Consider the following 18,519-nt stretch of genomic DNA (forward strand, 5'->3'; position numbering starts at 1 on the left):
TGCATGCGTCATGCGTAAATGTGCTTTAAAATAAACTTGTTTACCCTAAACCATGATTCATGTAGTTTAATTCAGTCAGAGTTGTGTTTGATTGTACTCAGAGGAGCTGCAGCCTAAGTGTCCGCGCTGGTAAACCTTCCTCATTGTGCCTTCTCTGCTTTTTCTTTAGGACTCTTCACGGCGAAAAGGAATTGGGTGGGAGTTGGAGCTGTGTTGGTTTGGCTTTTACCCCCAGTGTGCAGTTGAAGCCGTCCCTGTGCTTCGCATACACTCTGCATATCACAAGATTTGGTCTCTCCTCTCTCTTTTCTGGAGCTGCTGTAGGACTGGCTATGGCCACCGCTACTTCCGGGATCCGTCATTTCATTCGCCCACCGCTCAGCGCTGCGAACTGACTCTGTTTCTATAAGCAAGCTAGCAGCCAACCTGCCAACACTCGCTGACACTCACTCATCTCAGTCTCGCCAGATAGACGAAATACCTACGGGGGAAAGAAAGAAGAGATCTGAATCGCAGTCTCTTAATTTCTACTGATTTTTTTTTCCTTTTTTACAGTGATAATAAAACAAGATAGCGATCTGGAGGCATTAAAGGAGACGCGGACTTGCGGGATGAAAACGGACTAAAAAGATTCGTCCTTCTCTTGAACATCATCACCAACCGTCATTCATTCATTACCTTGACAACCTCTGGCTTTGATTGACAGCTGGAGTGGCAAAAAGCCATGAGACACGACAGTTTAGTTACATGCAGGTTGTTGATGGGCCGATTGTAACCTTCACTTTGGCGCATTTTTTTCTTTTTTTAAGAGGAAAGAGGGAAAACAAGAAAAATTGCAAAACTCCCTGATGCTACGATTTCAACTGAACCACACTGGCGAATAGGAGAAGTCGCAAAGTTGGTTGAAAAAGGAATCTTGCCTCTAAATCACTTTCTAAACGGGACTGGGATATTAAATATACGACAGATTCAGGAGTTTATTGGAGCGCAGCCTGATGGCGCAAAGGGTAGGTTTTAAATCTCCTACACTTACCTGTTCAAATCCACTGTAGGGAGGCACTCGTATCGATAACCTCTTGTCGGCTGGTGGCAAATTCACAAAGTATTCATATCAAAGCCGCTATATTTGACATTTTTGCAGCGCCCCTACTCTTCAAGCAAAGTGACAGCCTCTGCTTTTACCGACAGCCTCCACGACAGTCGTGGATCAGTTTCACAGGAGACTCCAAACTAATTCGCTCTTTTCACCCTCCAAACTCTCTTTCGAGGAGCACCTAAGTTATAATGTTTTTGGTAATGGCAAACCGTTTCATCAGATAGAATATATGACACTTTTTCTGCCCTGGCTGCAGCGCATTTTCAAAGCTTATTTCAATCTCCTTTGCGTATATTCCAAATGAGACGGCATGCTTTTTGTACTTTTCACATTTGTTTAAAAAGTAACCGGGCAGACCGCTGACTTTTGCTCTGATTTTTTATTCCCAGTACGATGAGCTGGCCCACTACGGTGGGATGGACGGAGTCTCGGCGTCGATGTACGGGGACCCGCATGCTCCCCGGCCGCTTCCCCAGGTCCACCACCTGAACCACGGACCGCCGCTGCACGCCAGCCAGCACTACGGAGCCCACGCTCCACATCCAAACGTTATGCCCACCAGCATGGGCTCTGCTGTCAACGACGTTTTAAAGAGGGATAAAGATCAAATTTACGGGTAAGGTTTGTATGAACCGAACAGGCGTGCAATTATTTTTTCCCCTAAGTTCTCAGCTTTTCATTAAGTTAGTTTTGTTGGAGTTTCTCTCCCACCACTAAATTCAAATAGTGTTTTGTGCGGAACTGGCCGCAAATTTGGAGCTCTATTGTTGGTCAGGGGAGTTCTGTTGATGTGTAATTTTATACGCATTGTACAAGGCATCGTGAAGCCTGCAGTAAGTAAGAAGTAAGCCTCGAGCTTCCAATACAAGCTATAAAATAATATGGAAGCTCTCTGTGCACAGTCCAAGCTCTAAAGTCACAGACTGCATGGAAATATAATGAAAAAAAAAGTATTTTCAACATCACAACAATTGTTCCACGTTGTAAAGTCTGCTTTAATATTACAGCCTACTATTATCCTTTAAAAAAGGTCTGGACTCATTTAAACGTCCTCGTTACTGCCTGCAAAAACTTCTCAAATGTTTTGTAAAATATTGTTTACAGTAACACACACAGCGCGTTACAACGCACCGGGTGTCTTTATAATTATACGTGCATCACCTCATTCTCAAACAATGAAATTTATGACATTAGTGGCATTTAGACGTTCTTACCGATGATTGCAAAACTTTAAAAAAAAAAAAAATGTTTCCAGACATTGCTCACTAACACACATACACAGAAAGTGCTATAATCCACAGTGTATCATTATAATCTGGGATGTAGTGCAGAGTAAATCCTCTTCATCTCTTTAACTCACGTTTTCAGACGCTTACCTTTATTTTTATTTTATACTGACACAAATAAAGAAACTATAAAGCCAGTTTTATGAAGTTAAGTTTGTTCTAGAAATAGCATTTTATTCTGAAATTATAATGTAGCTTTTAAAAATAATTTTGGTGACTGTTTTCTCGTGATGTTGATTGAACAGTAGTTAGACTTAGACTATTTTTAATCACCTCCGTCTCACTTTTAAAGCTATAGTAAACTCATCGGTGCTCCAGTAGCCTTCGTCTGTAGTGTAACTCTGCAAAAATATTATTTCATTTCAAGTTTTTTTGCAGACTATAATTTCTCTAAACCCCCACTAACTGCTGTAAAGTGTGTCAGTGTTGTTTTTTTTGTTGGGTTTTGTCGACTTCTCAGCCGTTTCTAGTTTGCACTGCAAAAAATGTCAGTCTCAACAAGTCGATTCACAACATTTTGAGTCTAAAATCCTTAATTCCCCCAAAACGAGGACTAAAATATTCCAGATGCGTGTTCCAACTCCAAACAGCGTCTAAAAAAGAATCTTGAATCCAGATTGTATTGTTTAAGTTGTTGTCTGCCTTATTTTAAAATGCGGTCATTTGTCTTGACAGAAGTGTGTAGAAACTACAGCGGGATAAAAGTAAAATAATCTCATCCAAATGTGTTATATTTATATAGATATATACAATTTGTAGGGCCCGACAGATATGCAGGTTGATTGGACATTTTTTGCAGTGGGGCATTGTGGAGCCGGTGTGCTGCTTGTACTCAGGCTGTGTTTCCCCTCTTGCAGTCACCCTTTATTCCCACTGCTCGCGCTGGTTTTTGAGAAGTGCGAGTTGGCGACGTGTACTCCGAGGGAGCCCGGCGTAGCAGGCGGCGATGTCTGCTCCTCAGACTCCTTCAATGAGGACATTGCAGTCTTTGCCAAACAGGTCAATTTCGAAATATTAAAAATAAATATGTTGGATGTTGTGGCTGCGTCAGGGCACATAGTTTAATGCCTGCTTTATATTTTCTTTTTTGCAATAAAACTTTCTTTTGATATGATTAATACATAGTGTGTGTTCTCTGCAGAATTTCCACTTAAAAACACAAGCTCATTTATGAGAATTGTTTGTATTATAGGAATAGACAACACATTTCATGCCAAACTAACTTTGACATTTGGTGTATTATTTTAGGTCCGAGCAGAAAAACCTTTATTTTCATCAAATCCAGAGTTGGACAATTTGGTAAGATCACACTTTGACCTCTCTTGTCTCTCAATAACTACCGCTTCGGCGCGGTTCTACTCTGCTTTGTTTTGGTATACTCTGGAGTGTCCGCCTCATCACACAGTAAACATGTGAACATATGATTTAAACTCCCGCACAGATGTCAGGTCAGTTCTGAAGTGAAGCTGTGTGACCACATTTGCCGCTGTCAGTGCTCAGTCTTCCCTTCTAACTGACCCAGCTGACCATTGCCTGATGACCAATTAGATTGTGAAATTCAGCTTCCTGTTAGAGTTTAAAAAAAAAATGTTTTTGCGCTTGCTGACTGTAGTGCACTCCATAGAGTTATGACGGGCGGATTATCAGCTAATACTGTACAAGTGTAAAGAAATATGAATCCTGTAAATTTTGTGATGTGAACTGTGTTTATTTTGCCATTTTTTTTCAGATGATACAAGCCATACAAGTATTACGATTTCACCTCTTGGAATTAGAAAAGGTAAATATGATAATTCTTTATAAATTGAGATTTGACGCATGACGCCATGCACCTGCACAAATGCAACTGATATTATTAAACGTGCTTCAATATTCAGTGCAGTGCTGTAGGCTAGTTATTAGCAGATATAAAAATAAATAAAAAAAATAAACCAGCATTGGGAGAAAGTTTCCGGTTTATCATTTTCATAAAATATGCTATTTTATTTAGCCAACTATTTCTGTGACTATTGATAAAAGATGATGGAGCCTGTTTGCTCACGTTGCATGTTGTTATCGATCCGCAGATTTAGTTTCAACTGCTCATTATTCCACCAGCTGACGGCATGCTGTTTATTTTTTGTCGTTCAACTTGTTGCTCCAGTCTCAGGAGAATAATAAGCACTGCAACAATTTCACTATTGTTTCCTCGACGCCGATAATGCCCCTTAATTGGAGTTATTCTTGGACTGGCTGAAGCGTTTCCCCATCCTGAAAAAAAGGTGTTTTCTTCCTTTTTTTCTATAGGTGCACGAGCTCTGCGACAATTTTTGCCACCGGTACATCAGTTGTTTGAAAGGAAAAATGCCAATAGATCTAGTTATTGACGAACGGGATGGCAGCTCAAAATCAGATCACGAAGAGCTCTCGGGATCGTCGACTAACCTCGCAGATCATGTAAGTAACAAAATTATATTCATAAGTAATGTGCTGTTTTGGTCCGTGTCTGCGTCTATTGCCACTGATAGAAAACACCCGGGCATTTGTATTTTTTTTTAATTTATTTTTTTAAACACAATGCATATGAATAATCGGCTTGGTTTAAGATAATCAGATTTGTTTCATGTGTCTCATAATGCCAACTTCTGGGCTATACGTCGCCTGTGTTCAGTGTGTGACCCTGCTGTGCCATCAGTAAATAGAGCATGCTCTGTTCTGCAAGGAAAATGTGCCGATCGATGTTCTAAGGTCAAAAGCTAGATGTGATACAATAGACTGAGTTATTGTTTTAGTCTTTTGATTAGGGGCAGTCATGTGTGCATAATGCGTCCGTGCTTGCTTGTGTGCTCCAGGATTGTGTGTGTGTGTGTGTGTGTGTGTGTGTGTGTGTGTGTGTGTGTGTGTGTGTGTGCGTGCGTGCGTGCGTGCGTGCGTGCGTGTGTGTGTGTGTGTGTGTGCGTGTGCATTAGACGGTGCGCGTGTGTAAATTGCTGTCGTGCATTATTGAGAGTTGAGAAAAAAAAAAAAACGTGAGGCAATTATCTGTTACGCAGGTTTAATGTTAAAGCAGGGTATCAGCGGTAAGCTTTAGCTTTAGGCCAATATTTAAAAAAGAAAAGGGCTTTATATTTGGGGCTGTGGGAGCTGGATATGGCCTGTGCGTAAAGCTGTGGGTTTTGCTGCAGAGGTGGAGAAAGTGGTAGCCTATTGAAATAGATCTCAGAGCTAAAGGCTTACCATCAATGTCAAGTTCACAAGGCATCTGATGGTTCGTCTGGAGGCCTTCCATTGCTGTTGATGTTAATGTGTTTAATTGTTTCGTATTGATTGCCGTGTGGTTTGCTCTGCAGTGGCTCTCTCCTCTGTTCCCCATTTTATGGCTGGAGGCTCCATAATGCTGAATTCAATTATATGCACCTGAAGTACAGTAGCTTTAAATTTGAGGATCGATTCCCTGGTTTAAATCGTGCATTTTCGGTGTAATAAACACAGCCTCTCCCCGCGATATGGATTGAGCTGACAGTGTATTATTGAGTTGATATCGGGTGAATTATTGCTTCTTGCATGTCTGTGATAAAGCTAATGTTTTGGTGGGGGTAAAAATGAGCGCGCTATTGCACGTACGTGACTAGTTAATATCGGTGTAGCACAAGGCCAAGCCTATTAGGAATTAAAGCAGATTTAAGTGTTATGCAAAGTCACTGCGATGCATCTGTTGGGTCTGGCTGTAGGCCTAAAAGCAGTGCATTTCCTTTGAAAGCCCGTCGCGTTTACATGGCCACACAGTGCACCGCACAAGGTGAATTAAAACATAGATAGACCGAATATGCCGATGTTGGTTTGAGAAACGGTCAAAACGGCAATATTGGGGTCCTCCAACACAAGTGTAGAAATGAGGCATGCTGTTGTTTATATTGTAGAGATTAGATAAACTAGCCTGTTTAGTTTCATGGCAGATGGTTGATCCTCAAGCCCATTTCCAATGGTGCCTCCAGTGCTCACTGACACTAGCTTTGTCATCAGTCCTCTTGTGAGAAATATTTTGATAATTAGAAAATTAGATATGCCAATAAAGCAAATCAGGAGCAGCAATAAACAAAGAAGGTTGCATGACAAGCCATTTATCATGAAGTCATTTGGACTGACCACCTCATTAGGTGTTTAAGTTTTGAGGGATTTATTTCACTTCTGTGGCACCAGTGAACTTTTTATTATACCAAACTGCTGGGCTAAATTTGACAAAAGCAGAAGAGAGTTTTTACCCACCTTGTTAGCTTTTAGAGCTCTGTCTGTGCTGAGAGTGATTTTAATCATGGCTGAGTAGCTACATGTTATGGAAACATACACACGCTTATAGTTATTGTTTTCATAAATAAAATTCAATGCCTTTCTACCGTGTGTGAGAGCATGTGTGCACCTCATGAGGGTTTAGTAGAAAATAATATTTGCAGAAAGTGAAACCATTGAGGTGAAAATTTGCACTGTGCTGTCATGATCTTTGTAGTAAATAGTTAACTTCTTCAGCAGTAATTTCCGTGTCTAATTGAAAGGGGTCCAGCTTTTCATGCCTAAAATGTGTTTTGAATATTGGAAACAATGCCTAAAAATGCATTTGGCTGCAAGACTGTGCCGCTGGATGGAAAACAATTTCTGTCCTACTTTTTTTTTTTTTTTTTTTTTTCGTTTGTATTTGGCTCTATTTTATTATTCATTTCTGTCCTCGCTTCTCATTGAGGAGAGGGAGGCGGTTTGATAGTTAGATATGCTAATTTATTTAGTTAGAATCTCTCACGTCCATTTTTCTTTGCTTTGATATGCATTTTTAATATATAGCCCTGGGCTACATCTCATTTGGTGAAAGTTGGTTTTTCTGGAGATGATGAGACTCTTCACTGAGAAGAAGGCTGCACATTGAGCTTGTTTGTATGTGTGTGTGTGTGTGTGTGTGTGTGTGTGTGTGTGTGTGTGTGTGAGTGTGTGTGTGTGTGTGTGTGTGTGTGTGTATGTATGTGTGTGTGTTTCCTTCCCTTTTTTTTTTACCTCTTTCTGTTTCCCTCCTCTCCCCTCTTCATACCTGACAGCCGAGCATAATAAGCACAGTTTTATTTACACTTGAATGCAGCATTGTCTTAGAGATGATTGGATTATAGTATAGTGAGAGCTGGATGAGGCCTTGCTGACACTGTTGATTTCCCTTATTCGCTTGCGGTGACTATCTCAACCATGTAGCCCACCCAAGGCTTCCTAACTCATCGCCCCTCCTCAGATCAACCCCATCCCAATTAAAAGAAAGGAAAAAAAGATGTATTACACATGAAGGGTGATGGGGAAGAGAAAAAAACAAATACAGAGAGCGGTGTAGATTTGTAAACGGTTGATACAGTGTGTGCTTGTCAATGGTTTGCTCTCTTGTCTTTTAATTAATGAATACAATTTCTGTCTCTTCTGTGCTACATCCAATTAGGGAGGCAAATAGAATTAACAGTGTCTGAATATTATCTGTTCTAATGAATTAGCCTTTGTGTCTTCTCGCGCTATTGTGCCGCTTCTCCAGTAAAGCTTACATATTAGCAGAGGGCTTTTCATTTCCTCCATGCATATGCATTACGCTTTTGAAACTTTCTTTGGATTTTGGATTTCTGCATAGTTTCAGATTTGTTACAGAGAAAGTGTGTAGGATTTGCAGGTCCCGGCGCTTTGTTTTAGAGAGCTGTCCTCAGGGAGTGATAGTGGTTCCCATAGAGGTTATGGCGTAGCTTATCTTGACCCTGCATGGCTGGAAAGGGAAAAAGGGAAAAAAGCTTTCTGTTTACATTTGATTCTCTGGTACAGTCTCTGGGCGCTGTAGACCATTGGTCAAACATAGTGATGTCACAAGTTCAGTCAAGTAATAGCAATAGTTCATCTTGTGCCCATGCAGTGATTTACTGTGTGCATCAGCAGAGATGGGTGCTCAGTAATGTCCTGTTTCTGTATGTCAGTATGCAGGGTGCAGCGCATACACAGGCTCTCTGCCTGTGGACAGAGAGCCCTCGGGCCGAGCCGGCCTGCTGAACCGTGGAATTTCTCAGTTTTGGAGGTGTTCTAATTCAACTAGCTTTGTTCTCCTCAGGGACCGACTGCGTTTGGATCCCCCCCCCCCCCTTCTTGTAAAAAACAGTGTAGCGTTGACTTGGACCGCTCTGTCTGTTCCACACAATTGTTTTGTGATGGGGGGATGTCTGGGCTTACATTTCCTATTTGATTAGTGTTCAGAGGCAGGGTCCTGTTGGCAGGCATATCTAATCATCGCTACCGTGGCTTGAGAGAGAGGCTATAGGCTCACTTGTTGCATCTCCCACACACTCCTTCCTTTAACTAAATGCATGCTGTAAATGACTGCAATGAAGAACAGTTGCTGCGCAGTCGTTTTAGGATCGTGAGATGCATGTATGTTGACTTGTACTGAAATGCAGCATACAGTCAATTTTAGTACACACATACACTTTGTAATTCAATACAACAGCTCCGCTATCAATTCTACCTTAAAAAAGATAATAATGTTCAGTTATTGTTGATATAGATGGAAATGTGTAAATTCAATTACATGTTTATTATTTATTAAGGTGTTGTACTGGACTACATGATATTGAGAAGTGTTTAAAAATGTTGACATACATGAAGGGTAAAATATTAGAAACACCTCTCAATGTAACATCATCACTAACTGACCTCAATGCTAAAACATCAAATTTAATCAACACATCTATGAGTGTCAACAAAAAAAGTTATTATAGGCATTATAAAAATAGATTTGGCAGAACAGTTGTATTGGTTTGTATTAGATTGTACAGGTGTATGTAGTAAAGTGGCCATTGAATGTATATTTACATATTTTAGGGTTATTTGCTACAAGGAATTACTGAAACAAGAATTATCTATAATGTTTTGTATTAATGCTATTTCATATTTTGGAATAGTCCTTTTGATGTGTGTTATGAAGACGGTAAAACAGGTTGTTTTTGTCTCAGAGAAAGTTTTGAAGCTTATATACAATCACTCAATCCCTGGTGTCTGTTAAAGCATGCTCTGATGAATTATTTGCTGCTAAATTAAGGACTCTTTATAATCTGGATAATTGAGGGTGTTGTAAATACTCAGTTGTTCAGTAGAGGTGCACCTACACTTTTCTAAAGAGGCTGTGTATAATTATGTGCTCAACCCAACAGAAATGTGTGAAGAGTTTTACTCTGTTTATTCCGTGTAGCAAGATGTGCCTTGAAATGTCAGCTGGCTTTATGATTTACGGCCCCTTGTGTTTCTGGTGTGTCAGCGATTCTGTACATGTTCAGCACAGGATTCCTGTAGCTGCTCTTCGCAGTGGCAGTGCAAGGCGCACACACACACACACACACACACACACACACACACACACACAGGCACAGGCACACACACACACACACACACACACACACACACACACAAGGCTAGTCATTCTCAGCCTACCTCGCGCTGCTAGTACACCAACAGATTTCTTCCCTTTCCTCCGGGTTTCAGGGGAATTTGAGGGAAATTCAATGATGCTGCTAAATCAATTTTATCTGAAATTCCTAGGGATGTAGGCAGAGTGCAGTGAGGGAAGTGAGATTGTGCCAGGCAGGTGTTTGTAAATGAGAAACGGGGGACAGGAGCAGAGGAGACGGCAGCATTCTCCTGCTCTCCTGTGGCCTGGCTCCACTACAAGCCTTCCTCCCCATATTGTCTCCTGCTTTTATATTAATTACAACTTGTATTATCAGCTGCCAGTTGCTAACCCCAGCAAATAGACACAGCTGCCCCTAGAGACCATGCTTCTTTTGTATCTTATTCTCTATCTAGTCCTATTGTGTGTGTGTGTGTGTGTGTGTGTGTGTGTGTGTGTGTGTGTGTGTGCATTCCCGCATGCACATGTATGTGCGTTTGCTTGCTAGCCTTTTTTGCTCTTCCTCCTCCTCCTGGTAACACTGCTCTTTAACACAATTAGGCAAGAGCATGGAGTGAACCATGTTTGACTCCTAATTATGCCCAGCTTTAGGGAATAGTCACATGGGCTAGAGGCCTTCTCTTCTCTTTCGCTTCTCCCTCTATTTTTTTATTTATTTGTTTTTTCCGAGGACTTCTTGTGTAGGTTGAAGAAGACTGTTTAGGTGGCATGATCCCCCCCCCCAACTTGTTTGAACTTTATCAGACCCATGAGGGTTGTGACAAAATGGTTGTGTGTGTGTTTGTGTTACGCGGTGTCTGATGATGCACCCTCCATAGCTCAGAGAGGCCCACTAAATTATTCATGGGGAGGAAAGGCTGTTCGCTTTTGTCGCCTTGTTGAGCGTGGAAAGTTTTATGCTTTTGCTGTGATATTTGTTGTCTTGTTTTGCAGACAGGGTTATGAATGAGAGGTGACTTACATGTATTAAAAAGGAGAGTGTGCTTCATTAAAGATATCCTATACTGCATATGCACTAGACGTAGTATCTACTGTATTATTATTATTATTATTATTATTATTATTATTATTATTATTATTATTATTATTATTATTATTATTATGTGATATAAAGTGCTGTGGTCTGCTTTTTGCCCATTAAGAAACAAACTAACAAAGCTTTATCTGTATCCATACAGACCCATTAAACCCACAGGGTAGCAAATCACAGCCAAATATCATTCCCTTTAACACCATTAGCTGAGGTGTCTTTGAATTTAATTTAGTGCCAGCACCATTAAAAATGACACATTACTCTGCAATGATAGCTAAATGAAGTCCTATCGATTCAGCTGTTGCATTAAAACTGTGCTGTGGCCATAGCTGTTAAGTGTTGGAGAGAGAGAGAGAGAGTGTGTGTGAGAGCAGCGAGCATAGTTTTGAGGTCTGTCTCGCATCTTGCCGGCAGTGGGAGTCTCATTGTGAGGAAGTAGAACCCAGTCATTTTCTTCTCTTGGAACAACAACGGAGAGCACAGATCCCAGCTCTGCCTAAATACACTATGTACTCTGGGAGTCTGGGATTTTTACCTCCTTCCCTCCTTGTTCCATGTGACGCTGACAGAATTAGACTGACTTTTCCCACATTAGTGATTTGACTCAGCATATGCTGTGTTGAGAATAACAGACAACAGACCTTGTTCCCATGAAGTGTACCATGTGTTGATCAGTGGCCCAGAGCGGGAACACATCACAATCATCCATCCCTCTCTAGAGCAGGGACACTTTTCCCTCCGCTCACTCTGGAGGGCTAAAACCCACGCACGGGCTATTGTTCACCCTGTCTTCGTACCCCTCTTCTGAGCAATTCTCCGAGCTCTTTATCTGATTGCCATCCGGTGAACAGCTGACGCTGAGAGGGCCTTGAGTGGAGCGGAGGGTCTGAAGGGCCTTGTGTGTTTCTGTCTGCTGTTTTCAGCTCCTAGCTGTTTGAGAAAACAGCCCTCCTTCCCCAAAAAACTTAGCAGATAAAAGGGCCTCGCTCACAGGCATAGCAGCAGCCGCGCCTCCACAGCAGAACAAGCAGCAGCACATCAGGAACGCGCACCCAAGGGAGCTCGGCAGCCGCTTGTCTTATATCCTCTTTTTCCCTGCAAACCTACACCAGTCTCCAGGCACTATCCTGTCTGTCCTCTACCAGTACAGCTCACTCTGACTGGGGCACCAAAGCAGGCAGGCAGGCTCCTCTCTGGCGGGAGCTGAGGGAAAAGAAGTTCACCAGGAACTGAAGTTAGACAAAATGGTAAAAACGGTCTCTTTCTTGGAATATTCTCTGGCGTGTACATTTTCCTTCTGCTTTCGTATGTATGTATATGTGTTTATGTGTGTTTGAGGGAGAAGAAAAAAAAAAAACCATAGCGGGAACTGAGAAGTGGGTTGAGGTTTGTGGGAAGCCCTGGTGCAGGCCTGTGTTTGTTTGGCTTGAGCTCTGCTCAAGGGGCCGCTTCTCTCAGGCCCCAGACAACGTTGGGCTTACGTCCGCCAACATTTTGTCATCATGCTCAGGTGACAGGTTAAATTGGGAAAGACTAGCTAGGGTTGTGTGAGCTATGAAGCTGTATCAACTCTGTGCGAGAGGCTGTTTGGAGCGTGCTGTTTGGATTGAGCCTGTGTCTGAGTGTAGTAAATGACGTGATCCGTCTGTCCCTCTATTGCCCGAATGGCAGAGGAAATTCCACGTCCAGCCTGCCTTCATGTGGCACTGATAAAGCCTTTCCTGTACAGTAGAAAATCCTGTTTCCCCGTGTGCACCGACAAGGCAGTAGGAATGACCAGGAAAGAGAGGAGGAGAAGGAGAAGGAGAGAAAATGAGCTGTAGAGGGAGGGAAGGAAAAAAGAAAGACGCCTTAAAAGCTATGAATTTGTTTATGGACATTTCTTTGAAGTTAGACAGCAGAGATTTAACACTTTTTTTAGCATGTGTTTGTATATATAAAAGTGAGTGTGTGCATGTGTGTTTATACTTCTTGCTCTATTATGTCATTAGCATGTGTGCGTAAGTGTATTTTCTTGCAAGCCTCTGTGGGCGTGTGTGTATGTCAGTGTGGGCGTGTACACATTTTTGGCAGATTAGCAGGAGAATCACTGTCATATCTTATTTTCATTTCTGACAGTGGTAATGATTAATGGCGGCTGTGGTGTGTTTGGACTTTTTACCTCTATATTTCTCACTTGACACGGAAGTCTCAATTGGTTATGGTATAAACGAACTCCACTGGGATCTGCCATATGTGTTTAGACAATTACTCACAAGTGCCCCACTTGCAACGTTCAAAATCAAACGCCACACCAACCGTGCTGCGTTCTGCTCTCATGCATTAATGAAACACTTTGATTACAGTGTTTTGACTTATTGCCAGCTGCTTTAGTGCATTAGTTACTTTCTATTCATCTATGATTCTAGTGGCATGGTTGATTGTCTGCTAGCATGGGGAAATAGGCGATGGGGCTCTTTGCCCTGCCAGGAGAATGTAAGCAGGCCAAGGACCTTCACAGTGCCTGTAGACTCTTACAAATGTCACTCACTTTTCCAGCATACTCATGTGGTCTCTCTCTCTTTCTGTGTCTCTCCCTCTCTACCCCCCCTCCCCCCTTCCTGCTCTCTCTGCTCCTGGTTTGCGGTTTGGATGGGGAATGTGGATGGATGCACGGATGGATGGATGGATCCCACGCTCGCTTTCTCTCTTTTCAAACCTCAGAACCCAGCTTCCTGGAGAGACCATGATGACGCCACCTCCACACACTCAGCTGGCACACCGGGGCCCTCCAGCGGGGGACATGCTTCACAGAGCGGTGACAACAGCAGTGAACAAGGTGAGACAGCACAGAAATGGGCATGCACATGCACTCTCACACACTCGTACATGCATTCACTTGTGCATTCAAGCACGAACACATAAAATAAACATACATAGATACAGGCACAAGTCTATGCGGGACATATTAATCATCATGCATTGATAGAGTTGCCAACACTACACTTTAACCCTGTCTAATGGGAGATCTACAGTGAATAGATGGCACATATGTCCCAGTCCCTCCTTTTGCACATTGGATTATCCCGCTTTTTGACTGGCATCCATGTAAACACATAGTCACACCTAAAAATGAACACGCTTATCCACTGTTACACGCACGCACAAACGCAATCAACAGCCACTGTAATTCACCAACCTAGTATAAGGGCTTTCCAAAATGTTGCTATTTAGAGAGATGAACAAAAGCTGGTGATTAATACTATATTTCTGCCAGTTCTTGCTTGCATTTAAACCATATTAACTTTGCTCACACAACAGCCCCTAATTATGTCTCAGTGAGCCTTCTGTTATCTAGTACACGACCTGCCAAACAGCAATAATGCATTTCAAAACAAATGTATTTGGAATTATTACAGATAGCTTGTGCAAGTCACAGCTATCCGCCTTGTATTTTTGTCACGGTCTGTATCAAATTTGACGTGTAAATTGTCACAAGCATATGCTGTTAGTTGAATTTAGAGGTGAGGACGAGCATCACTACATTGTGAGGTTAAAATTGTTTATGAAATGCAACTGCTGCCTGAACTAAGAGAACAGATGATGAGCTTTTGGCCTTTCTTTTCATGTCTTTCCTTGTTTTGAATGCACCACAATCTCCTTCCACTGGCGGCAGAGAGAGAGAGAGAGAGAGAGAGAGAGAGAGAGAGTTTGTGTGTGTGTGTGTGTGTGTGTGTGTGTGTGTGTGTTTTGGGTCTCTTTCTGTATCCTTGTGTGCCCTCTGGCAGTGTCCACGGGTTTTGCATGAAATTTCATCACACCGTCTACACACACACACACACACACACACACACACACACACACACAAACGTGCTCAACAGCTCACTCACAGTGAGTGAAGGCGCTTGTCGTGTCCCGTTCAAGGCTATCGTTTTGCCGATAAGCGATCACATGTATCGATGGGATGAGTGTCTGTGGTGGGGTCGTTTAAATCATCTTCTCCTCTTCAGACTGAAGCAGCAGTTGAACCATTAATGACCACAGACTGAGGGCCGCAGCAGACCTCTGTGGTTAGCTGTGTCAGGACTAGTTGGATCACAGGCTGTTGTCAGGCTAGATGATCGTAGCTAGGCCTTGGCTAAGCAACAGGATGTGTCTGTTTGACAGTGTAAGCACAATGAAGGAATGGTGTATAATAATATGACACTTAATTGATCCTGATGGGGATAATTCTATTATTCTCCTTTTGGTTGCCCCCTACATGATGAGCAAAGCAAAGGGACAGTTGCAGAAAGAGAAGAAGAGAGAGAGAGAGAGACAGAGAGAGAGAAATGAGCAAATTAGGTGTTGGATTTTTTGACATGGAAGTAATAATATTACTTAAAAACACTGTAAGATTGCAGGTCAGAAGACAGAGCATAGGTGGAGTTCTTGCAGTCATCGTTGCAATTGCAAGTAGCATGGGAGATGAAGACTGCTGGAACAACAGAGAGAGAGGAGGGGGGATGAGAGAAAGAAGTGCACTGCCTATTGATTATTTTACACACATAAGTACAAGTGACCTGTAATCCACAGAGCACTTATCGACTCCTCTCCCCACCGTATCCAGTAACAGCGGATCAATACGGGCCAAAGACAGTTACGGTACAGCACCACGCACTGGGCCTGGACTAGATCAGGGCCAGAGCCTGACCTACACTGAAGAGTGCTAAATGCTCGATCTTACATGGTTAAAACACAGTAAGCAGCATAGAATAGACGCAGAGATTTAAAAGAAGGCGAAGCAAGAGACACTGAAGTGCAGAGGTGAAAGAGTAGAGAAGGTGAAAAAGTATGCAGAGCGAGAAAAAAGGGGAAAGAGAAAAAAAGAGAGAGAGGGCAGCTGATTTAATGGTCTAATGAGGCCGTCCTCCAGCCAGTTGTTTTGTGTGAGGCATGTTCTGACCTTTCGCTCCGCTCGGGAGCCCCGCCGCCTCATTTTTCACATTCTTGCAATTACGTTAACGCTTGAAGCGCTCGCTGACTCCCGACTCTGGCTCTTCCATTCTGACAGAGCCTTCCCTCCCCAACCTCTCCACCTTTTCCCTCTCCTCTCCTCCACTCCACTCCACGCATGAACTCGCCTCCGATCTCAATACATTTCCACATAAAATCTGTAGTCCCTACTCTCGTGTCCATAGAGAAAATGTGAAATGTGTGCTTCACTTCAGTAATGGGGTCTTTAACAGCTTGGCCCCTGTTAAAAGGGGTGACAATGTGGATCAGTTGAGGAAGACAGAATAAGATGGGAGTTAGTGAGAGAGAGAGGACGGAGAAATAGTATGTGAGACCCACGGTGCTTTTTGTGTTTCAGCTGCCAAGAAAAACATCAACTTTCTTCTGCCATCTCCCATCTTGAAAGGTGTGTTGTATGCGTGCCTGTGGCTTGAAAAACATTTACCTCGAAAATTGATCCAGAAGGCGTCCCTGTGTTGAATATGTGACTCCACTTCATTTCTCCTAAAAATGGTGAAGCATGTCTCACAGTGACTAGATCCAAATGTTTTCAAGAGTAAAAGAAAAAAAAAAAGTTTGAACTTGTTTCTTCCCTTCCCTTTGGGGTCTACAGAAGAAAAAAGATCAGTATCACTCGCATACATTTTTTTAAGTACTGTATATACAGTGCATACAGGACTCAGGATCGTCGCTGTGAGCAGAATTTACTTCCACAATCTCTGGCTTGTATCTCAGCATTGAGCATTGCTCTGAACCTATGCCAAAAACTGTTTAGCATAGCAAGCGCACAAATATGTAGTAAACCAAGGTAAATTATGCTCATAGCTGTGAGTAAAGATTGCCAGTTAAGGTTCTGACACTTATTTGAAAGACCCCGCGTTTTTTTTTCTCCCTTTTTTCTCAGAATTTCCCTCCAAAAAAAAGAAAATATGAATTATCACCCTCAGGGCAAATTCTGCACTCTCACTTACTGACTCTTAGAGAGTGACTCCCTATGTTCTAGCTAGACAAACAAATATCCGCGGTTTATGGGAGATGGTTCAGAAGGTAACGCACAATAACTTCATTGGCTCTGCTCGCACATCATTTTGATTAACAGTCCTTTGGAACTCCTCCAAGCTTATCTAGAAACATCAGAGACATCAGTTGCAGGGAGTTAAACTTGATGAATGTGCGTGCCTTAAGATAGCAGTCGTTTCCAAGCAGGTGTCCGCAATATGTTAAACACCCAAAGTGTGATGGAGCAGCGTGATGAAATACTCTGCCCACACCAAACACAGTAGAGTCAAATGCACTCAGTCATGAACTGTAAATCCCCAACACTGATTCAGCACGGTAGGTAATGTTTTCCCTTCTTGCTGTATGTGCATATGTGTGTGTCTGAGTGTGCGTGCGCATGCCTTAGCTCCAGTCCACACTTGTAATTATTAGCTATGCATGAAGACCGAAATCCACGTTGACATCTTGAGTGGTGAGCAAAGAGGCTTTCTGTACAATTCTACTGTAGATGGAAAAGGCTCAACTGAAGAGAGGAGAAAGCATTTTGTACATTTTCTCAGCAATTGAACAATCCCCACACTCTGCGGATAGACAGACTCCCCAGAGAGATTGAGAGAGGCAGAGATGGAGAGAAAGGGAGGAAGAGAGGGAGAGCTTGAGTGTTCGGCTCCAAGGGACCATGCTGCGCTTGATGGTATTGTGGTACATTTGTGTGTGTGTGTGTGTGTGTGTGTGTGTGTGGGGAGTGTGGTGAGCTCCCTTGGCCCTGGCCAGGGGCCCCACTCAGCAAGGTCTTTGTGGTTGAGCTCACCAGAGGGGGGTCATTCCTGGTGGGGACACGACTCTCCGTGTCCGCCCAGAGACTCCCAGCATGAACGAAGTTGAATGTGGCATTTTCCAGACCTTTGGCTTTGCTTTTTTTTTTTTTTTTTTTTTTGACAGCTACACTTAGGGCTCAAGAAGACTCAAAAATGAGAGAAGAGAAAGAAAGAAAAAATGTAACCACAACAAAAAAGATCAGCAGAGGTGTGTCTGTGTATAGAAAATATATATGTAGTGTGTGTGTGTGTGGGTGCATGCATGTGCGTGTGTTAGCTGGTTCTCTCTAAGTGCCTGTTAGAGTTTAATTTAGTGTAGTAATTAAAGCTGAACACTGGCCCATAAACAACAGATAAACAATAAAGCAGACCCAAGCCCTGCTGTTTCATGGCTCTCACTCCCAGCTGTTGGAGCACTGATAATTTTTACACAGTGCCCCCACCTCACCACAACACAATGCTGAAGCAACAAGGGTGTGTATGTGTTGTAAATGTGTGCCTTGGTATATTTTAGTGCGTGATGGCAGAGGCTGAACAAAATAAGGCCAAAGAAACACAAACACACAGGATATGTCCACTTCCCCTCTCAAAAGAAAACACAGATAACCACAGTGAAGCAGAAAGTGTAAGCGGAGTAGTCTGCCCTCGGTAGACTCTTACAAAACTAGCTCAATGGCAACAGCGAACACATAAACATTACACCAAGTGCAGCCATTCAACCTATAACTTGCAAGATCTTGCCATCAGTGCATCAGCAAGTGAACTGCACTTAAAGGTATACCTGCTTAATGAGGATAACAATGCCACAGCGTTTGTCAATATGCTACTGTGTGCCATTTTAGCCTTGTCACTACATGTCAGCCCCATCAGTC

The 18,519-nt window shown here is 42.6% G+C and overlaps 1 protein-coding gene across 8 annotated transcripts in view; it reads left to right on the top strand.

Moving 5' to 3' along the window:
• Positions 1-184: 184 nt before the first annotated feature.
• The window catches only part of meis2a (Meis homeobox 2a), an 81,231-nt gene continuing 62,896 nt past the window's right edge, over positions 185-18,519 (top strand). For 3 of the 8 annotated variants that reach the window (XM_035994544.1, XM_035994546.1, XM_031309982.2), the window contains exons 1-7: positions 185-1,007; positions 1,486-1,712; positions 3,240-3,381; positions 3,631-3,681; positions 4,112-4,162; positions 4,669-4,818; positions 13,560-13,674. In XM_035994544.1, the coding sequence (XP_035850437.1) occupies positions 996-1,007; positions 1,486-1,712; positions 3,240-3,381; positions 3,631-3,681; positions 4,112-4,162; positions 4,669-4,818; positions 13,560-13,674 (748 nt within the window). In that variant the 5' untranslated portion in view covers positions 185-995. Of the gene's footprint in view, positions 1,008-1,044; positions 1,294-1,485; positions 1,713-3,239; positions 3,382-3,630; positions 3,682-4,111; positions 4,163-4,668; positions 4,819-13,559; positions 13,675-18,519 lie in introns of those variants that run through there. The other 5 variants (XM_035994548.1, XM_035994550.1, XM_035994547.1 and 2 more) reach the window with 4 other exon arrangements.

Source organism: Sander lucioperca, chromosome 18, assembly GCF_008315115.2.
Source record: "Sander lucioperca isolate FBNREF2018 chromosome 18, SLUC_FBN_1.2, whole genome shotgun sequence".
In the NCBI taxonomy this organism is placed as follows: Eukaryota; Metazoa; Chordata; class Actinopteri; order Perciformes; family Percidae; genus Sander; species Sander lucioperca.